This window comes from Theropithecus gelada, chromosome 19, assembly GCF_003255815.1.
Source record: "Theropithecus gelada isolate Dixy chromosome 19, Tgel_1.0, whole genome shotgun sequence".
NCBI classification, from domain to species: domain Eukaryota; kingdom Metazoa; phylum Chordata; class Mammalia; order Primates; family Cercopithecidae; genus Theropithecus; species Theropithecus gelada.
The window spans coordinates 13,108,418-13,131,361 of record NC_037687.1 but is presented as its reverse complement, the minus strand read 5'-3'; the positions used below and the strand labels follow the sequence as shown (position 1 = coordinate 13,131,361).

Below are 22,944 nucleotides of genomic sequence, written 5' to 3'. Positions count from 1 at the left end.
GCACCCCGCCCACTCTCTTTCTTCTTCCTGCATGGAAAACAGCCTTCCCTCCCCCCCCCCTCCCACTCTTTCCTCCCCCCTCCCTCCTTCCCCCCCTCCTTCCCCCCTCCCTCCCCCTCCCTCCCTCCCTCCCTCCTTCCTTCCTTCCTTCCTTCTGTAGAGGCAGGGTCTCACTATGTTGCCCAGGCTGCTGTCAAACTCCTGGGCTCCAGTGATCCTCCTTTCTCTGCCCCCCAAAATACTAGGATTACAGATGTGAGCCACCGCACCCGGCCAACAGTTTTCCAAAATGGTTGTACCAAATTCCCCTCTGTCCAACAGAATGCAAGAGTCCGAAATGGTTTCAGATCCACATTAGTGACCTTGGAAAGTTTTTAAGTCTCTCTCACCCTCAGTGTTTGCATCTCTTCCATGGGGCTGCTGCGAAGACTCAGTGGAAACTTTACCCGGGCAGGAACTCCATCAGGGAGCTGTCACTCTTTCCTGAAAAACTCTGGGGTCTTCACAGATCTATGCAGGTAGTGCTCCTGCTCTAAAACTGAATAATCTTCTCAGAGAGGTCCATCAAAACAAATTGTAAGTTCAACTGGGACAGTGCAGCCCTCTCGTATGACTGGCTCTTAACATCTGAGCACGTGGGCTTGCCTCTTGTTTCATATTAGTTGCTGTTCACCTTTGATATCTGAAGCAATGTCAAGTACAAAAACCACTGATATTTGGTGAGCACCTTCACAGCCCCTCCTCCCTGAATCCCACACAATTCTATCTCCTTGCAATTCCAGTCACTCTTGGTTTAATCATTTCATCCATATCTTGACAAGTTAGAAAATCTTGTAAGTGTTATGGGGCAATGTGTAAAAGTTGGTGCATTGGCACAGAACAGGGACTTTATATAAAGACATATCATCTTTCCAGAGTGTTCCAAAAGAACCTGAATACTGATATGTGTGCGTGTGGGGGCGAGGGGGGAAGGGAATTAACTAGGATTCAACTAGCTAAGGCTTGAAAGAATATTTGCCTTTTTCATCCTTTCCCCCTTCCTCTCTGTTTGGCCTTTCTGCCTATATAAGCTCCATGAAAATTCAATGTTTCTTGGTACGTTCAATTTGGAAGACAGTTTGGTGACATCTTATAAGCTCGAAGACATGAATACCCTGTGGATCCAGAAATTCCACACCTAAGGCTATTCCTAGAGACATGCATTCTTATCTGCACCAAAGGTATTTGAGGCAGTAATGTTTAATAGCCCCAACTGGAAAAAAAAAACCAAAACAGATTCCCATCAACAAGATGATGGATAAACAAATAGTGGCATATTCTCTCGATGAAATACTATACAGCAGTGAAAGTGAATAACTCACAGCCACGTGTGACAACAAACAGGTGAATTTTTCTAACAGATTAGGATGTATGAATCTTTTGTGTGTGTGTGTGTGTGTTTGTGTGTGTGTGTGTGTGTGTGTTTGACAGAGTCTCACTTTGTTGCCCAGCCTGGAGGGCAGCGGTTTGATCTTGGTTCACTGCAACCTCAGATCTCCTGGACTCAAGGGATCTTCCCATCTCAGCCTCCTAAGTAGCTGGGTCTACAGGTTCCCATCACCATGGATGGTTAATTTTTATTTTTAAAAAGGCTTTTGGAGAGACAGGGTCTTGTTATATTGCCCAGGCTTGTTTCAAACCCCTGGCATCAAGCAATCCTCATATGCCTCTGCCTCCCAAAGTGCTGGGATTACAGACGTAGACACCGTGCCCTGCCAGATGAATCTTAAAGACATAATGTTGAAGCAAAGAAACAAGAAACTGTAGAATACATACTATATGATTATTCCATTTATGTAAAAGCCCAAAAGAAGCAAAGTAAAATTGTATTGGTTAGGAATGCATAATAAGGTAGTCAAACTTTTTTTATTTTTAAAGGAAGATATGAATACCATAAAGTCAGCTAGAAATTATTTTGGAATAAGGGGCTGTGTAAGCGTGTTGGAGAAGGGGGTTCTGCAGAGGTGGTGATGTTCCATTTCTACCCCTAGACTTGGTTTCATGAGTGTTCATTTCAGTTCAATTTCTTAACCCCGTTACCTTTATGTTTTATGCATTTTTCTGTATGCTTATTGAATTTCACCACATGAAAAGGCAGAATGGGAACTAATCACAGTGGTTCTGGAGACACGTGAGGTACCAAGCAAACTATACTACCCAGAACCCCTATCCAGCCAACTAGGACCTGGTTAATTATTTCCTCCCAGGAGTTCAGACTTGTCACCTCTGGGGTCTCCAAGGTAGAATAAACCCTTAATTCCAACTTGCAGGAGTCTCTGTGATTTGAAATGTTCACAGAAGTAACCCCAAACCACTCTCTCCGCTTTCAAAAATGGTCTTTTGCTAACCAGAGCAAATTTGTTTAGAGACTGACGAATCGCACCTCTAGACACAAATCCCCTTCTCTTTTCTGTCTTTTAAGTTTTTTTTTCCTGCCTCCATCCTGCCTTCTCCTTGCAAGATGCTGGGGAGCGTCCAGTTGTCTGCAACCGAAATGGAACCGGGTGGAAAACAGGCTTTCCTCCCAGGGGAGGAGGAAGCACCCCAATTCCCCCTTCCTGCCTCCCAAACATGCGGCGCTCCCCTCTCTCCCCCACAAACTCCGCTGAGCCCGGTCCCCCCGCGCCTCCACGATTGGTCGCGGGCCCTCATGTGTCGACACTCTGGGTGGGTCCTTCTGCTGTTAAACTCATCAACGCTCCCCTTTTCCGCTTGCTGGCCAGTGGTTCAGACCTTTGCGCCCATTTTTTTTTTCTTTCCTCTTTACCTTCTTCTACCCGCAACCCTCCACACCAGTCTTATTTTAGCAAAACCTAGAGAAGGAGGAGGTGGAGGGATTTGGAGGGTGGAGGGGCATTGCAGCATCCAGGGGCAGCGATTGAGTGGCTAAGCGGAGGGCGCATACCTCTCTCTCTCTCTCTCTTTTCCCCCTGTTGGGAATTTTCAGGATTTCACTGCTGCAATTTAACCCCAAGATGAGGCACCATTGAGCGAAACGCTGTGCGCGCACACACACACACATACACTTCCTCCGGGAGCAGAAGAGGCAGCCGCTGGTGATTCAGGAAGAATTTTTTTTTTTTTTTCCTTAAACCTGGACCCTGCGGTGTGAAGACTCCTTAGGAATCCTCTGGAGCGTCTTACTCCCCCTCTCCCCTCTTACCCTTCCCTTTCATCTTCTTTATTTTTATTTTATTTTATTTTTGGAGCTACCGATCTTTCAGCATTTTTAAGGTCTAGGAACTCCAGCAAAACAGAAGGGGAGTTAAATTTTTTTTTTTTTTTTTTTTTTTTTTTGCTGCCCTCCCCACCCAGCAAAGACCTGGGTTTTTTCTTTCTTTATTTTTAAATAAATAAATATATATATATTTTTTTTAATGGGCCGAGCGCACTCCTTTTGCAAGATGCCAGCCTAACCTGGACCTCGGAGGAATTTGAAGCTTCCACTGCGTCCCGGGGGGGCGTCCTTTGCAAACCGTTCGCTTCTTAAAGGGGGTGTGCTTTGGGTGTTTTTTTTTTTTTAACTGTCTTTTTTTTTTTTTTTTTTTTTTTTCCGGAGTGGGTGGACTGGGGATTGCCTGGATTCCTTCCTCGGTTATTTTTTGCCTCGCTTCTCTCTCCCCTCCCCCCTCCTCCCCGGGCCCCCGCGCCCCGCCCCCGCACCCTCCTCCCGCCCCTCCTTCTCCGGGGTCAGCCAGGAAGATGTCCCGAGCTGCTATCCCCGGCTCGGCCCGGGCAGCCGCCTTCTGAGCCCCCGACCCGAGGCGCCGAGCCGCCGCCGCCCGATGGGCTGGGCCGTGGAGCGTCTCCGCAGTCGTAGCTCCAGCCGCCGCGCTCCCAGCCCCGGCAGCCTCAGCATCAGCGGCGGCGGCGGCGGCGGCGTCTTCCGCATCGTTCGCCGCAGCGTAACCCGGAGCCCTTTGCTCTTTGCAGAATGGCCCGCTTCGGAGACGAGATGCCGGCCCGCTACGGGGGAGGAGGCTCCGGGGCAGCCGCCGGGGTGGTCGTGGGCGCCGGAGGCGGGCGAGGAGCCGGGGGCAGCCGGCAGGGCGGGCAGCCCGGGGCGCAAAGGATGTACAAGCAGTCAATGGCGCAGAGAGCGCGGACCATGGCACTCTACAACCCCATCCCCGTCCGACAGAACTGCCTCACGGTTAACCGGTCTCTCTTCCTCTTCAGCGAAGACAACGTGGTGAGAAAATACGCCAAAAAGATCACCGAATGGCCATATCCTTTTGCCCGAACCCCGGCAGCGGCTGCGCCTCCCCCTCCTCCCTCCGCCTCCCCTCTTCCAGGCTGAGAGAGACCCGGGGGTTGATGGGAGGTGGGGAGGAGGAGGGGGTCTTCCAGGGGCTGGGAGAGGGGGCCCCGGGAGGAGTGTGAAAGAATCTTTCCACCTCGAGCTGGGTTGAGCTATCCTGGAGGCTTGGGAATGGGTTTGTGGGGGACTCGCGGGGGGCAGCGGAGAGTGGACCGACTCTGGAATGAGATCTGGGGCCTGGGGTCGTGCAGGGGCCTTTCGAGCCAGGTCCGGAGGGTTCGGAGTTCTACGGAATGAGCTTGGAGCGGGCTCGGGCCTGGGCGCTTCTGGCCAGGGCAGGGGAACTATGGGGGCCTTGGTTGGGTTTTCTTGGCCGTCCCTCACTGGAGTCCACGCAGGGGAAGCTGGACAGCCTCTCCGCTCCTGCTTTCCCCAAGGTGGGGGCCGCCGCACTTTTAGGGCAGGGCGCTTGGGGGCTCCCAGGGCTAAGAGCAAGAGGGAGTCCATGTGGCCTTCACACTGAGAAGCCAGCGCTGGCCGGAGTGAATACCCCAGGGTGGGCCGCTGGTCCGATCTGGAGCGGGTAGTGATGGGCTGGGGGCCGCTTATGTCTCCCTCGTGTGTAGGTCCCATTGCCTTTAACAGCTGATTGGGGAAGCTCATCATCTTTGGGGGTGTAGAGAAAGAGAGCCCATTTGCTTTATCTGGGCTCCTGGCCTGGGGAGACCTGGTCTGGACACTTTCAATAAGAAAGACAGAGCAAGAGCAAATGAGGTGGTGGGTCCATTCTAGACCACCATGTCCAGCTTTTCCTACCCCAAGTAGCCGAGAGGGAACACCAGGAGAATCAACACCCATGTGGACATCTTAGGTAGGTAAATGCCTTTAAATTTTTTTTTTTTTTTAAATCAAAGATCCAGAGGAAAAAGGTGAAGTCCATATTTTCGTCTGTGGAGATGCTATCAAAATGCAGATCTTCTGTGTTTCTTTAAATCCCTGCCTGCTTGAAATAAACCTTGAGGAGGGCTTAACATCTATTGAGATGTAGGCAGGCAAGGGTGGGTAATTAGTCGGGCTTTCTAGCAGTTATCTAAGCATGACCCAGATTCCAGGAGGGGGGACACACCCTGCTGCCCAGGCTCGCTGGCCACCATGCCATGCCCAGATGTGCCGCTTCTCCGTTCGGTTCCAACCCACTGCCCTCCGTGTAAAAATGAACGGGCTGAATGGATCCCTGGGGCTCAGGGATGAGTCCCCCATCCCTTTTGTGTGTGTTTTTGCAGTTAGGGACTCAACGGGGCTGGGCCCTGTGTGGTCCCCGGGGGTTGCTGTTTAAGGAGCATGGCGGGTGGTGGGGGGACTCACTTCAGGGGAGTTCAAATTTGAGCCTGGCTCTTGGACCCTGGGTGCTGGGATTGCAACAGAGGGCACTGAGGTTTTGGAGTGTGTGAGTGGTCTACTTTGAGGGTGGGGAAAATTAAGAAGTTCAACAGAGGCGCTTTTGAGGGAAGCATACCTCTAACTACGATGCCATCTCCGTTGGTGCCCAAGGCAGGGGCCAGGTCTTTGCTTCCTAAGTTTCAGCCTGGTTGAAGAGCCTGGTTCTTAAGATTGGCAATTCCTCCCCATCCCAGGCCCACTGAAGTGCTCAGGGGTGGTGTGATTGCTCTGGCCATCAACAGAGTGAGGGGTGGGAGTGCCTTGCAGGAGGGCAGGGTATTCATGCATGCACACCCAGTTAGCTGCAGGTGTGAGAGGGGTTTGCTCGGCTCACAGGTTTCCTCATTGAAAATGGCTTTAGATCGCCTTCTGGAGCCTGGATTTGGAGACTTCTAAGAGGAAAGGAAGGAGGTGGGGAGCCCTTCTGCTGTGTCCTCAGCTTACCTCTGTCCAGCCTGAATCCTGCAGATTGGAGGGCTGTAGGGGGAGAAGGGGATTGCAGCGGCCCCTCGGAAGGGGGAATCGTGGGAGAGGGAGGCAGGTGAATTGCGAGTTTTGCTTGCCGCTTCATCTATTCTTTGGCCAGCTCGCCCAGGGCTTTCTTGCTCTTATGATGAGTTTGTGCATTTTGTTCTCTGCACACTGTTTTTGTTCTGTTTGGCCCGAGGTAACAAACACATTATACAGCCCTACTCTGGAAGGGAAAACTGCCCACCCCACAATCTGTCATCGAGCTGGGGCGTCCAGGACTGAGCTTTCTCTGTCCTGGATGGAGCGGAGGGCGGTGGCGGGGTGGGTGGGAGGATTGGAGATGAGAGGGGATGGACAGAGACCTGGAGGGGGAGGTAGTGAATAAAAGAATTCAGGCCAGTGTAAAGAGAAACACCACGTGGAATGTCAGAGTCACAATACCAGGGCAGAACATTTTACTTTTTTATCCAGATATTTCTACCATGAAAAAAGACGTTTAAGCATATCCTGAGAGTGAAAAAAAAAAATGTGTGTAGGTACTTATTCTGAACTTCCAGAATAAAGTAATATACGTACAGGCAAGTACATATATTCAGATTCATAGATTTTTACAAAATGAACACACCCACGCATCCAGCAGCCAGGTCCTGATCAGTGCCCTGGAAGTCCCCTTCCCCATACCACCTCCTAGTCGCTTCCCCAACAAGGGTACTGCTCACCTGACTTCTAAGATTCATTTTGCGTGTTTGAAACATGATGTAAATGGAGTCACACAGTACATTCTTTTGCCGCTGTCTTCTTTTGCTCACATCTGTGTGTGTGACTCTGCCACAGTCTATCCATTCTACTGTTGATGGGCATTTGTGTCTTTTCTGTTTGTGTCATTGGGAGCATTCTTGTGTCTTTTATTATTTTTTTTCCACAGTTCTCTTGGATAGGAGTGAAATCATCCCTGCTACTTTTTGATGCGTGTGTCGTGGGATGCGTATTTGGAAATGGTGTTGACTAAGGGTTGCAGGTCGATGTGGAAAGCAGGTTCCTCCCTGTCTTGTGGAAGAGAAGTGAGTGAATGATCCACGAACTTGGCTATATGCTCACAGGGCCTAAGAGTGGTACTTCCGAATGCAAATTCCGGCATGGTACACTGGTGAAGGATGCAATCTTGCTTTCTCCACACTCAGGGCAATTTGTCACTATGATTGCATCCTCTTTCATCCCTCAGTGGGTCAAACTTGAAGCCATCAATGAGAATTAAGAATCCTCATTTATTTCATTTTTCCCCTTTTCCTAAGTGAGAAAACTCAAATGGAAGTCTTTGATGTTCAGATTTACGTTACTGTGTTTTTCTCATGCCAGGCAGCAAGCCGTCTTGACCACATACCTTGGTTTCATGTGTTCATTGATTGGAATTGTGATTCAAATAGGGCCATGAGGGTCTCTGATGATTGGTGAAGAGCTCAGATCTGTCAGCTCAAAAAGGAGCATCTGTCAACCTTCCTAGAGTTCCCTCCGCACTTAATGCCGCTCACTCCTTCTACCAGGTGCCAAGGTGAATGTCATCTTTCCAGCCCTCCCTGTGCCACCAAGTCTGCCACTGAATATGATGTAGAAACTCAGGCCATTGCAGGAACACTGGAAGCAGGTCTGTGTTTTATCACGCACAGTCTCCTGAATTACACGTAGAATTCCAGCTTTTCATCCGGTTTGCGGAGATCTTAACAAGACACCTGAAGTCACATTGACATCAGGTGACATCACTTTGACGTCTGTGGACATTGGCTGATTGGCACTCCTCTTTCTCTCTCTTTTTTTTTTTTTTTTTAAGAAAAGCTCTCTAAAGAGAAACTTTCTGCATGAGAAGTGCTGGGATACATGGGAGCAGGTTATCAGACTCTTGGTCTGTCCTGAGAGATAGAATGTTCTAGAAGGTACTGTTGTAGAGGGCAGGATGGTGTCACTTGCATGATCCTTGCACTAGACCGGCTTGGCTGGTATTTCCAGAGGAGCAAAATTCTGCAAAGTAAAATTTAGCATGGTTTTTCCACTGGGAGATTTTCAAAAAGGGTGCAATTTCTCATCCACAATTCTCCAATCCAAAAAGCTCCAAAAACCAAAAGACAAACTCATAGAGAGATAAAACCTAACCTGAACTGACTTCAGTTTGAAGTCTTAATTTACAGTTTTCATTCATTCCACTGGGTGTGCATTTGAGTATGTTTTGCAGGAGAAATGTTAGATGTGCTTGATGATGAGGTGCTGCTTCAGCTCCTGACTGTTAGGTCTGCATTATAGTCCTGTCAAACTTTCGGATGCATGGAGATCGTCTTGTTAACAGGATGTTTCTGGTCCAGCAGGGTTTGGGTGGGGTCTGGGATTCCACTTTTCTAACTTAGCTTCTAGGATTCCCCATGCAGCAAGTTCATGGGCTAGGGTTGGAGTATCCAGGTTAGATCATAGAGACATTTTGTTATCATTTTTCTTTTCCTTAAAAATCAGGTTTATAGGGGCCAGGTCTGATGGTTCACGCCTATAATCCCAGCCCTTTGGGAGGCTGAGGCCAGTGGATCAGGACGTCAGGAGTTTGAGACCAGCCTGGCCAACATGGTGAAACCCTGTCTCTACTAAAAATATAAAAATTAGCCAGGCGTGGTGGTGTGCGTCTATAATCCCAGCTACTCAGGAGGCTGAGGCAGGAGAATCGCTTGAACCTGGGAGGCAGAGGTTGCAGTGAGCCAAGATCGCACCATTGCACTCCAGCCTGGTCAATAGAGTGAGACTCTGTCTCAAAAAAAAAAAAAAAAATGTTTATTGAGGTATAATTTATTTGTAGCAAAATTCACCCTTTTGACATACTGGTCTGCAAGTTTTGACAAATGGATGTAGTTGTAGCCACCACCCAAATCAAGATATGGAACAGTTTTGTCAACCCCCACAGTGTCCCGCTTGAGTCAGCACCCCACTTCCCCAGCCCCTTCAAGCTCTGATCTGTTCTTCATCCCTACAGCTTTGCCTTTTACCGAAGGTCGTAGAAATAGAATCTCACAGTATGTAGCCTTTTGAGTGTGGCTTCTTTTACTCAGACTTTGAGATTCATTCATGCTGTTGCCTGTGACAGTAGCGCCTTCCTTTTTGGTGTTGAGCAGGATTCCATGATATGGATGGACCAGAGTTTGCTTCCCAGCCGAAGGACATTGGGATGCTTCCAGTTTCGATGATTATGAATAGAGCTGCTATAAACATTGGCGTACGGGTTTTAGTGGGAACATTTCATTTCATACATTTCATTTCTCTTGGGTAAATTAACCCAGGAGTGAGATTGCTGAGTTGTGTGGTAGGTGTATGTTTAATTTTATAAAAGGCTGTCAAACTGTTTTCCTAAGTGGTTGTACCATTTTACATTCCCGACTTTGCGATGCCTCTAAAAGCCCTGGGTTCTGAACTCCAAAGCATATCTGGCCTCGATGGCTTAGGATTAGGGATGTGGATCTATGGAAAGGAGTGGAAGTAGTAGTGTTAAATCCCAGTCAGAGAAATAAGAAAGATTAAGGATGTCATTCAAAGCTATGTGCCTGCACTAGAGAGAGAGAGAGAGAAGGGGGTCTCTTGGATGGGGTTCCACCCCTCCCTGGTAGTTCTACCATTCCCCAGGAAAAAGTCAAGCTCTGAGGCTGTGAGACCCGTGATCTTTACCCTGTTCTTCACCACTGCAACCCCAGTGTGCGGGACAAAGCAGGCACCCCATAAACGTTTGCTGAGTGAATGAGAAAAAGTGCCTGTCTTCATCCATTAACTAAATCGTACAACATCTGATCTACCCTTGTGCCAACGTTTTAGGATTTTGGTGGGTTTTAGGTGCAGGGGTTTGAGAGACTGTCCATGAGATGGTCAGACCAATGGAGGTTTCTGAAATGTTAGTGCTTGAGTAGATTGGATGCAGTGGCCCCTTGAGAATGAAGTCTTTTTTTGGGGACTTGGAGTGGGAGGCATCTGTTGGGTGCGTAGGGCTTGTGTTACCCCCTCCCTGTTTCCCCCCCAGTAGCAAGCACACACATACACTTTCTCAGCAATAAAAAGCACCGCCGGGAAGGTGGACGCCATCCAGAGATGATCAGAGCCTAAGAGCCGTGCAGTAACGCATTTCCGAGAATGCCAGCTCAGCTCCTGAGAAAAGGGCCGGATGGTGCCTGCCCTGAAAGAGGGCAGAGAGGAGAGGGAAAACACTCCAGACTCTGGGTCAGACTGGCCTAGGTTCATATGATTCACCAGCCATGTTATCTTGGGCACCAGAGCCTCAGTTTCTTGACATGCATGATGAGGATATTCCTTCTAGTAGCATCCCCCTTGGAGGGCTCTCAGGAGATTAAATGGGGTCGTGCGTGAAACATGGCCAGCACAGTCTCCAGCATAGAGAAAAACCCCAAAATGCAAGAGCCATAATACCAGGGAGTCATTTTGTTTCCAGTGTTCTTTTTTTGGAAACTTTGGCTAGAAATGAGGCTTTCTGGGTAGGAATGCGAGCGAAGCGCCACCCCTCCCCCCACCACCACCAACGACTGGCCAGTGTGCATTGATTAACCTGAGTGTGGCACTCTTTAAAGCCACCTTTGGACATTTTGCATTCTCCGTTCGCTCTGGAAGCTTTCAGAGGAAGAAAAAATTCATGGCCACTTGACCCATTTTTCTATTCCCTTGGGTCTAAGATAAAATTAATTCTCTTTCCTCCTTTGGTCCCTCCCTCCCTCTGTGGGTGACAAGGTGAGGGAGTTTTAAAGTATATAATTAGCTTCCCTTTTCACCTCTTCCACACCCTGTCTCTTCCTTTGGGGCCGGTCGAGAGTCCAGCCCAGCATGGCCACCCCAGGTGTCCACTGCAAACTCGACAGAAGAACTTCGCTCAACTTTTGGGTTAGAATTTAGGTACCTCCCCTCCCCTTCCAAACTTTGGTCTTCCTTCTCCTCACTCCCTAAAAAAATAGGAAAAACAAGGAACATTCCTGGCGAGGGAACCAGATGGGTGGGCACAGCAACTTGGGTTTCAAAAACCACTGGGCCTCAGTTCTTAGCTGAGTGGGGTGACCCTTCAGCCAGGGTTGCCTGGGACTATCCTGGGTTTAGCATCTCCGGAAACTCACAGTCCTGGGCGAACTGGGACGCTGATCCCCCTAATGGTGAGTTCTTAACACCTGAGAGAGAAGAGTGGTGCAAGAGATGGTGCCATTGACCAAGAAAGGGAGAGAGTCAGTTACTTATTCCCTCTGAAAAGCCAAGACTCTTTATTGGAATGAATGCAGCTTTTCGAAGCCGTCTTTAAGGCAGCTAATACAAGAGAGATTCCAGCTATGAAGGGAAATGCCTGAGTTAAGTCCGGATCAAGTTTTGACATCTCGCTTCGGTCAGACATGGCTTTATCTGCTGTTTAGACTGGGAGCAGCCGTGAGGCTTCCTTGAAGGTGCCTGTTGCTCAGGCTGCACCTGCAGTTAGAAATGAGCAGCCTCCCACCCCCAGCCCCCAAATAACAGTATTCAGGAGTCCCCTGTCTGGAGTCATGAGGGAAACCCAACTTAGTCACCCACTTGCCAGTAAATAATATTCACGCTGTTAAGTTCTGTTCTCCTTTTAGGCCTATGTGTAAAAAATATATGTAATTTAAAACTGATTTTTAAAGTATTTTCATACAGGCAGCATTTGAAGGAGGGCGAAGTCTGGATGTTGTTACCTTTTCATAAAAGTGGATGGATTTGTCTTCAGTGAGACTTTGGGGCAGACTTAAAACTTGGCCTGCAGTGGGGTTACATGGATTCTGATCTTCCAGAGTCTGTCATGTTCTTTTATCTCCATGATCTTTATGATCTTCTTTATTGAGAATGATGGGCATGGTGTGTGTGGGTGGGAGGGCTATGCTGGCCATCACTGCAATGAAATGTGTTTGTGGCGTGCTGTGGCGTCTGCATAGGAATGTGTCTGTTTGATTAATACACAAGGAGTGGAGGCTGTAAGGAGGAAAAGAGGAGGGAAGGTGATATTGGATGGAGGGGGAAGCATATAGAGCTTGGGAACAGGCCACCCTGGCTGCAAATCTCAGCTCCAGCTCACAGTTGTGGAGCCTCAGTCTTTTCCTCTGTAAAATGGGGATAGTAGTCCTGTGTCCAAGGAATTGTAAGAAGATTAAAAGATTCTGTACCCAGAAAGCACATGGCATGTATAATCATCCTGTAAAGTAGCCAACTCAATGAATTGTATTTATTTATTCATTTATTTATTTATTTAGAGTCAGAGTCTCACTCTGTCACCCAGGCTGGACTGCAGTGGCATGATCATGGCTCGCTATAGTCTCAACCTCCTAGGCTCAAGCGATCCTCCTGCCTTAGCCTCCCAAGAAGCTGGAACTATAGGTATGCATCACCGTACCCAGCTTTAACAATATAAATTTAACCTTCCTTGCTTCTGAGCTCTTTCATCTTTTGGGACTTGCACTCTTTTTTCCCCACTCAACTGTATATGTATATATATTTCTTGAGACGGAGTTTTGCTCTTGTTGCCCAGGCTGGAGTGCAATGGCACGATCTTGGCTTGCTGCTACCTCTGCCTCCTGGGTTCAAGTGATTCTCCTGCCTCAGCCTCCCCAGTAGCTGGGATTACAGGCGCCTGCCACCATGCCCAGCTAATTTTTGTATTTTTAGTAGAGACAGGGTTTCGCCATATTGGCCAGACTGGTCTTGAACTCCTGACCTCACGTGATCTGCCTGCCTTGGCTTCCCAAAGTGCTGGGATTACAGGCATGAGCCACTGCGCCCCACCCTCAACTGTATGTTTTTAAGATTCGTCTCTGTTGTTGAGCGTAAGTGTCGGTCTTTTGCTTTTCTCTGATATATAGTATTTCATTCTGTGATAATACAAATAATTTATTCATTCATTTTCCTGGGTGATGGGCATTTGGGATGTTTCCAATTTGGGGTGGGGGATTGTTCATTTGTTTGCTGTTATGAACAATACTGCTGTAAGGAATCAATTATTTTGAAAGAATGAATTCAAGGTGTTAATTTTAGTCTGTGTACTTGGAAATCTAGCTTGACTTAGAGTCAGCTGAGATTCATCAACATTTATGGCAGGAGCTAAGCCATTTCACAGTTTACTTATCATTTTCTCTAAGAGGCTGGGTCAACCAGTTAGCTCTTGGTCCTTCTTGTATTCTGAAAGTTAGAACCTGTGGTTTAGACACTGGCAATTGATATGGTTGTAGAGAAGCAGCATGGTTGAGTTGAGAGTATGGATTCTGAAGCTAGGTGGCTAGGGTTCAAATCCCAGCTCTGCTAGTCACTGACTGCGTGACATTGGGCAAGTCACTTAAATGTTCTGTGCTTCAGTTTCGCAGTCTGTCCCGATGGGGATCCTAATAGCTCCTATCTGGGAGGATTAGATGATTTAATATATCTAATGTTTAGAATGGTGCCTGACACTTAGTAATCACTACATGTGTTTATATATGGAAGAGTGGATAGATGGATGGACTTATGTGGGTGGCCATATTTGGGCTTCTCTGACCCAGTGCTGAGAATAGTGTGTGGCACACAGTAGGTGCTGCATAAGTGTTAATATTCTGCTCTTCCTTGCCAAGTCTCTCAGCTCCCTTGATCTCTGTTATTTTTGGTGTCTACATTGTTAACCCATTCTTCTGAAAGATCAGCTCAATCACGGTTGCTCCAATATATAAGCCAAGGAGAACACAATCACAAGGTCTCATTGATTGTCCATACTAGAATTCCATGATTCCTAGGCCCAAGCAGGATTTTCCCCACCTCTCAGCAATCCTTCTTCCATGTTTCTAATCTCCTTTTTCTCTCATTTGCTATGCCCCAATGCCAGACTCTCCAGTCTCCCCACAGCTTCCCCTTCCTCTAACCATACTGTCTCTAGCCTTGCCTTCTCCCCAAGGGCACCATCTTTGAAGACATCAAATACTTAAGAGCAGCAAATATAGGTTAGCTTCTGTGAGGGTGTTACAAAGACTTGGAGTGTTTGGGTCTTACACAAATTGGAATTGTCAGAAATGTTTAGAGACTTGAGTTGTCTCTGAAAGAGTTGCCAGAATGCAAATTTTTGACTTGTGGCCCGTTTCTGATCACAATGCAGTCTTTTAAATTATGGATCATAGCTGGATGTTTGTGGTTTAGTGAGGATGGAGTTGTCCCCTGCAGTTAGTGTTGGATGGCTGGGTGAATGGATGGATGGATGGTTGAACAGATGCATGGATGACTGGATGGATGGATGGGATGAAGGAAGGAAGGAAGGAAGGAAGAAGGAAGGAAGGAAGGAAGGAAGGAAGGAAGGAAGGAAGGAAGGAAGGAAGGAAGGAAGGAAGGGTGATAGGATGAGTAGGTGGGTGGATAAGTAGATTGGTAGATGACTTGATGGGTGGGTGGACAAATGGATGGGTGAATGGACGACTGGATGGATGGATGAGTGGATGGATGGATGGATAGATGGATGGATGACTGGATGGATGGATGTGGATGGATGGATGACAGGATGGGTTGGTGTATGAGTGAATATATGGCTGGATGAATAAATAGGCAGATGACTAGACTGGATTGAGGGGTGAAAATATGGATGACTGAATGGATGGGTGGATGAGTGGATGACAGATGGTTGAATGGGTGGGTAGATGAGTGGATGTTGGATATAAGGGTGTATGGAAGGGTGGTTGTCTATGTGTGGGTCTCTCTGATATTTGGTGTTCTGTTTGACTTGGGAATGACCAAGTCTCTCTGCTTACCACCTTATTTGTACCTTTTCCAGTATCAAGTGAATTTTGCATGCTTTTGTAAAAATCAGTAAGATTGTATGCTTAAGACTTCGGGAGGCCGAGGTGGATGGATCACAAGGTCAGGAGATTGAGACCATCCTGGCTAACACAGTGAAACCCCATCTCTACTAAAAATACAAAAAATTAGCCAGGCATGGTGGCGGGCGCCTATAGTCCCAGCTGCTTGGGAGGCTGAGGCAGGAGAATGGTGTGAACCCAGGAGGTGGAGCTTGCAGTGAGCTGAGATCGCGCCACTACACTCCAGCCTGGGCGACAGAGCGAAACTCCATCTCAAAAAAATATAAAAATAAAAATAAAAATAAAGATTGCATGCTTAGGTTTTACCTACGTAATTAGAAAGCTCCTTGAGGGTAGGGGACAATGATTTGCCTTCCTCACATCCCCCAAAAGTTCCTGCACTATATCATGCATAAGTATTTAACTGAGTAATGGTGAGGAAAGTAAACAGTGTTATTGAACAAAGATTATTAACATTCTGGAAACACCTAGTTTTGTTTCAGCACTGGAACTGAAAGTGGAATTCCTTGGATTTTGCTCCACTGGTGGATAGGATAGTATGTAGTGGTGGACTGGTAGACTATTTCTCTTCCAAGCAGATTGGGTAAATGCCCCAGATTCTTACCCACTAGCCAGAGATTACAGATTACTGATTGATATGGTTTTTCTCTGTGTCCTCACCCAAATCTTATCTCAAATTGTAATACCCACATGTCATGGGAGGGACCTGGTGGAGGTGATTGGATCATGGGGATGATTTCCCCATGCTGTTCTTGTGATAGTGAGTGAGTTCTCATGAGATCTGATGGTTTTAAACTGTGTGGGCTTCTTCCCTCTCTCTCCTCTCCTGCTGCCATGTAAGACATGCCTTGCTTTCCCCTTGCCTTCTGCCATGATTTGTAAGTTTCCTGAGGCCTCCCCAGCCATACAGAACTGTGAGTCAATTGAACCTCTTTTCTTTATAAATTACTTTTATAGCAGTGTGAAAACAGACTAACACCCTAATGTAGCAGGGTCCTTTAAGGTCCCATGTGATCTGGTCCCTGTTTTGTCTTTGATCTCATCTCTGTCATTGTCTACCTTCCTTTCATTGTCTACTCTGTCTCAGCCCTGCTGACCATTTTTACTCACACACACGTCATTTGCATTATGTGATATTCCTTCTGTTCAGCATAAGGTATTTCCTCTGCCTGCACCACGGTTTCTCCAGGTCTCCCCATGGCTAACTCCTTCTCTTCATTTAGGTCTCAGCCCAAAAGTCAGCTCCTCCAAGAGGCCTATCCTCTTCATTAACTGAACATCTAATGTACAAAAAAGAATATAAAATATATGTATACTCTCTCATCCACAAAAAATCTCTGAAGACATTTTAATGTATTTCATCCCATACCTTTTTATGGATATAAACTTTTATGAACACATTTCTATGCCACTAGGTATCCTTGAAAAAATAAGGGCCACCATGTATAGTTGCACAGGTTGTGCACGGCACAAAGATAGCATGTCACATATCATAAGTATCATGGAGCTTGTATGTCTATTATTTCAGTACCCCAGCTGATAAAAGCTTAAGTATCTTATTCGAGCAAGATGAAGCTATTATAATAATTTTTGACAGAGAAAGGGGTGTCTTGTTTAAGTTCACAATCAGAGAAAGGGGTGGCTTGTTTAATTTCACAATCAGAGAAAGGGGTGTCTTGTTTAAATTCATACAGTGGTGCTGTATGGGTTGGCGGCAACCCCAGAAAACACCGTTGTTAATATCTGATAATGTTCCACTTTATACCTGTATTATATTCATGTAACCATCTCTAGCTGTTTGTTTTGCCATTATAAATAGCAGTGCAGTAAACATCTTTGTGTGTGAATCTCTGTCTAAGGTTCTGATAGTTTTTAGAATGAAATTCTTGTCTGTATATGGCACTCCAAGCCCATAATTGAAACTCTGTTGTTACCACTTTCTTTGAATCTGTTGAAGGAATTTTGAGAACAGGTGACTGGTATATTCAGGATGTTGATGACAAGGAACAGAGAAAGAACAGTTAAATGGTTTGGAATTTTTCCTGGGCTGCATGTAAAGCAGTACTTTTGAACTGGGAGCAATTTTTCCCCCAAACATGACTTTTGGCAATGTTTGGAGACATTTTTGGTTGTCACGAATGTAGGGGGAGGGGAGAAGATGCTACTGGCATCTGGCCGGTAGAAACCAGGGATGCAGTTCAGCATCTTAAAATGCACAGGACAGCCTTTCTCAGTAAAGAATTATCCAGCTCCAAATGTCAGTAATACCAAGGTTGAGAAATCTTGATGTAATAGATGTCATGGGTTTCTTCAAGGGGAGTGGGTGGATTTAGGGTTTTTGGGTGACTTAAATTTAATTTACAGTTTGTCTTCCTAGCTGGGTGTCTAAGCCAGCTTTCTGTGAACTTTAGATCCCACACAAGAAGCAACAGGCTTGCTACCGACAGATTCGTTGATGTAAATATAGATGAGTATATAGAAGGAAATCTCACCCAGAGTTGGAAAATGTTGGAATGAAAACTGCGGCGGCCTCCCCTTCTCTCTCCTTCTCCTTCTGTTGCCCAGTTTGAAAATCGTGCCTTACTTTCTTTGGTCTCCTGGCATGGTGAATGCTGCTTGGTATGGACTGTGTTCCCTTGGTCCCCACACCCTTAGGAACGTACAGGAGAGAGACCTTGGAGTATATCAGCTTAGAGATGGAAGGGGAATGGGGAAGAGTGTGTTCATTCATTCATAAATGTTGACTGAGCGCCTACTGTATGCCAGGCGAATGGGAGGAGGGCAGGGAGGTGACAAGGGTGGCTTATTCTGGGCTTTGTGAACTATGGTGAGGATTTTGTTTCTTTCCAAAGGAAATGGAACAGCCACTCCTTTTCCTCCCCGATATACCTAAACTTTTTGATTTTCTTTTTTTTTTTTTTTTGAGACGGAGTCTCGCTCTGTCACCCAGGCTGGAGTGCAGTGGCGCGATCTCGTCTCACTGCAAGCTCCGCCTCCCGGGTTCACGCCATTCTCCTGCCTCAGCCTCCCGAGTAGCTGGGACTACAGGCGCCCGCCACCACGCCCGGCTAGTTTTTTTTTTTTTTTTTGTATTTTTTAGTAGAGACGGGGTTTCACCATGTTAGCCAGGATGGTCTCGATCTCCTGACCTCGTGATCTGCCCGTCTCGGCCTCCCACAGGCTTGAGCCACCGCGCCCAGCAACTTTTTGATTTTCATAACAAAAATGGGCTTCCTTTTGTGTATTTGCTTTGAGACCAGCTGTTTTTCTACCAATACTGATCACACTGCAGTGAGCGTCCTGGTAGAGAAGTCTTTGCACACGTCTGTCACTGTTTCCCTAGGACAGATTACTGGAAATGGTATGGCAGGGTCATAGGTCAAGCCTTTGGGCCAGGTTGCAAGAAACAGGAAGTCTGTGCCCTTTCAAATTCCAAGGTCTCCTTTCCCTGACCACGTGGCCCAATCAGGCTTACCGTCCCTTGATTTTACTTCTTCACCAATCAGATAAGTGAAAGTGAAATCCTGTTGTGGTATCATGTGCATTTCTTTGGTGACTTAAGACACAGAGCACTCTCCAGACCTCTGTGGTCTGTTTGGGTATCCTTTCCTTTGTTTTCTCAGGGACGTTCTTCACCAGTGTCTTTGGAGGATTGAGCAAGGTTCTGTCAAAATTGAGGCGTGCCATGGCTCTGTATGGGGCTTGAGACAGTTCAGCTTAGTGGAGGGAGGGAGGCTGTGGAGCCTGGCTGCCTAGATTCAAATACCAACTTTGCTTATTCCCATTCATATCATTTTAGGCACATTGCTTAGCCACCCTGGGCCTCCCTTTCCTCATCAGTAAAAGGGGTATAACATTAGTGCCTGCCTTGTAGGGTGGTTGTGAGGATTCAAGCAGTACTCAGTGGGTGCTGACACACAGTGGGTGCCAAATAAGAGTCTGATGTATTAGTGTTACAGGCATCAGCCTCCTCCCTCCCCAACGCAATAGTGTGTGTGTGCCTCTGTGTACCTCTGTTGGTGCTGACAAGCCCTTTTTAAAATTTACTTTTAGAGGTGAGGTCTCACTCTGTCCCCTAGGCAGGAGCACCACTGGTTCACTGCAGCCTTGAGCGCCCAGGCTCAAGCAGTCCTCCCAGCTCAGCCTCCTGAGTAGCTGAGACTATAGTTGTGCACCACCACACCTGGCCCTTTGACAGCCCCTTTATTTCAAAGCAAAATGGCAGCCACATGATTTATTTAGTGCAAGCTCTTCAAGCTTTAGGACCAGCTGCAACTCCTCTAACTGACCAAACAGGATTCCCCATGTCGCCAACCCCCAAAACCTAATGAGAAGCAAGCAGACCATTTTCCACAATCATGACGGGAAGGCCCTTCTCTTGGCCCCTGCCCTCGCTCATGTCAAGATTTCACTCCATCCCTGATGAAGGGGAAGCACCATGTCTCAGGAGGACATGGAAACTCTGCTTTGTGGTAAATAGTTATAATAACAGTAGCTTCTCTTTGTGGGGAGTTCATGAGCCGCTAAACTTTATGAGAACTGCCCTGGCAGTTTATGAGAACTTCATCCCAGCCCCCAGAGCTCACGGCATTTATTTTTGCCCCCAGTTTGCAGATGTGCACACTGAGACTCAGAGAGCTAACACTGCTTGCCAAGGTCACACATCTAGCAAGTGGAGAAACTTTATGAGACAGGTGAAGGCACAGCAGGGATAAAACCCCAGAGGGAAAAATACTCAAGTTTTCTCTGGGAAACCATTTGCATTCCAGAGAGGTTGGTGTGCCAGTGGGCAAGAGATGCCATGGGATGATGGTTAAGGAACACAGTCTGAGCTCAACCAGGACTAGGTTTCTTCCTTCCCTTCCTTCCTTCCTTCTTTCCTTCCTTCCTTCCTTTCCTTCATTTCTCCTCCCTCCCTATCTCCTTTCTTTCCTTCCTTTCCTTTCTCTTTCCTTTCCTTCGTTTCTCTCTCTCTCCTTCCTTCCTTTCTCTCTTTCTTTTCTTTTCCTTTCTTTCTTCCTTTCCCTCCCTCCCTCCCTCCCTCTTTCTTTCTTTCTTTCTTTCTTTCTTTCTTTCTTTCTTTCTTTCTTTCTTTCTTTCTTTCTTTCTTTCTTTCTTTCTCTTTCTTTCTTTCTTTCTTTCTTTCTTTCTTTCTTTCTTTCTTTCTNTTTCTTTCTTTCTTTCTTTCTTTCTTTCTTTCTTTCTTTCTTTCTTTCTTTCTTTCTTTCTCTCTCTCTCTCTCTCTCTTTCTTTCTTTTTCTTTCTTTCTCCTTCCTTCCTTCCTCTCTCCCTTCCCTTCCCTTCCCTTTCTTCTCTTCCCTTCTCTTCTCTTCTCTTTTTTGAGATGGAGTCTTGCACTGTTGCCCAGGCTGGAGTGCAATGGCATGATCTCAGCTCACTGCAACCTCTGCCTCCCGGTTCAAGCGATTTTCCTGCCTCGGTCTCCCAAGTGGCTGGGACTACAGGCACGTGCCACCACGCCCAGCTAATGTTTGCATTTTTAGTAGAGACGGGGTTTCACCATGTTGGCCAGGCTGGTCTCGATCTCATGACCTCGTGATCCGCCTGCCTCAGCCTCCCAAAATGCTGGCATTACAGGCGTGAGCTACCACGCTCGGTCTAGGACTAGGTTTCTATTGGTGGTGTGGCCTTTGGGAAGCTACCTAACCTTAACCACTCTGTTTCATCATCTATAGAATGAGCAGTGTAGCATTTTCTTCCAGGAATGTTGCAAGGATTAAATGGTTGGTGACTATAAAACATATGCGTGGCACATAGTAAATTCTCAGCAGGCTGTCATTGCTGCTCATTTGCTTTTCTCTAATGACCAGCAAGCTCTTAATTTCCTCCTTGGCATGGGCACTGGGATGTAGATGGACAAAACAGAGAGAAATAAACACACGGACAAAAATCCCTGCCCTGGTGTGGCTGGTGTTCTGGGTGGGGAGAGAGAGAGAGAGTCCAAGGACCAGATAAACAGGTAAAGGATAGTTTGAGTGTGGTAAGTTCTAAGGCTCAGAAATAAAGATCTCCCGGGTGATCTTGGCTGCATTTGGAGGTGACAGGAGATACAACTGAGAAACTGAGATAGGAGGAGACCCCAGGGGAGATGTGGGCTTGATTTAGGGTGATCTGAGGAGTAGGAGAAGTCAGGGGCTGGTGTGGGGAGGCTCTGATGGTTCTGTCTGGGGAGTGAAGCAGGGATTGGTTGGGGAGACCCAAGGGGACAGGCGAAGGCCCCTGAGCAGGTGGCAAGTGCTGAGAAAGGAAAGGTGGAGGACCCAAGTGAGTTCCTAATTTCTTTGTTGCTCCCCTAAGGTGTTGGTCTCACCCTTGGCCATAGGTCTTGGGTCACTTACAGATGAAGACCAGGCCAGGCTCAGTGGCTCGTGCCTGTAATCCCAGCACTTTGGGAGGATGAACCCAGGAGTTCGAGACCAGCCTGGGCAACATGGTGAAACCCCATCTCTATAAAAAAAAATACAAAAATTGGCTGAGGGTGTTGGTGCATGCAGGTAGTCCCAGCTACTCGGAAGGCTGAGGTAGGAGGATCTCCTGAGCCCGGGAGACCTATGCTGCCAAATAAGGTAGCCAGTAGCCACACATGGCTATTGCAATTTTAGAAATTAATTACAGGCCACGCGTGGTGGCTCACGCCTATAATCCCAGCACTTTGAGAGGCCGAGGTGGGCAGATCACAAGGTCAGGAGATCGAGACCATCCTGGCCAACATGGTGAAACCCCCATCTCTACTAAAAATACAAAAATTAGCTGGACGTGGTGGCGCACACCCGTAGTCCCAGCTACTCAGGAGGCTGAGGCAGGAGAATTGCTTGAACCCCGGAGGCGGAGGTTGCAGTAAGCTGAGATTGTGCCACTGCACTCCAGCCTGGCAACAGAGCGAGACTCTGTCAAAAAAAAAAAAAAAAAAGAAATTAATTACGATAAAAACAACCCCTGAGTTTCACTGGCCACATTTGAAGTGCCCAATGACCCTGTGTGGCTTAGCGCCCACTGTACTGAATAGTGCAGATCTAGAACATCCTACTGGACACGTTGCCAGGGTCCCTGAACCAACAGTATCAGCATCTCCTGGGAGCTTGTTGGAAATGCAGAATCTCATCCCCTACCTCAGACTTGCTCAATCCCAATCTGCTCTTCAACAAGATTCCTCAGGTGATCTTGGCTGCACCTGGTAATCACTTGGAAGCTTTAAAAATGCTGGGGCTGGGCATGGTAGCTCATGCATGTAATCCCAGCACTTTAGGAGGCCAAGGCAGGCAGATCACCTGAGGTCAGGAGTTCGAGACCAGCCTGGCCAACGTAGTGAAACTCCATCTCTACTAAAAATTACAAAAATTACCCAGGTGTGGTGGCACACGCCTGTAGTCCCAGCTACTTGGGAGGCTGAGGCAGGAGAATTGCTTGAATCTGGGAGGCAGAGGTTGCAGTAAGCTGAGAGGGCACCACTGCACTCCAGCCTGGGTGACAGAGTGGGACTCTGTCTCCAAAGAGAAAAAAAAAAAAAAGAAGAAGAAAGAAAATGCTGATGCCCCAAGCTCCACCCCCACAGATGCTGGAGAGATTTGTCCAGGGCTTCCCCTGGGGTGGGGAATGTTTGAAAACTCCCCAAGGGTTTCTAAAGTTCAGCCAGAGTTAGCAGAGAGCCCACCGGGGGGGCTAAGCAGGTAGACTGAAGTTGGAGCTGTGTGAACTTGGGCAAGTCACTTACCCTCTCTGAACCACAAGCTCCCTTCTCTCTAAAACTAGAGACCTGCTGGCACCTCCCTCCCAGGGCTGTGAGAAGTAAATGATGGGATGATTCAAAGTGCTGAGTAGGGTCAGATGCAGTGGCTCACACCTATAATCCCAGCACTTTGGGAGGCTGAA

At 47.4% G+C, this 22,944-nt stretch overlaps 1 protein-coding gene across 3 annotated transcripts in view; it reads left to right on the top strand.

Moving 5' to 3' along the window:
- The first annotated feature begins 3,740 nt into the window (after nucleotides 1-3,740).
- CACNA1A (calcium voltage-gated channel subunit alpha1 A) overlaps nucleotides 3,741-22,944 on the top strand; it is a 309,344-nt gene continuing 290,140 nt past the window's right edge. For 2 of the 3 annotated variants that reach the window (XM_025366938.1, XM_025366937.1), the window contains exon 1: nucleotides 3,974-4,266. In XM_025366938.1, the coding sequence (XP_025222723.1) occupies nucleotides 3,974-4,266 (293 nt within the window). Of the gene's footprint in view, nucleotides 4,267-22,944 lie in introns of all 3 variants that reach the window. The other variant, XM_025366939.1, reaches the window with a different exon arrangement.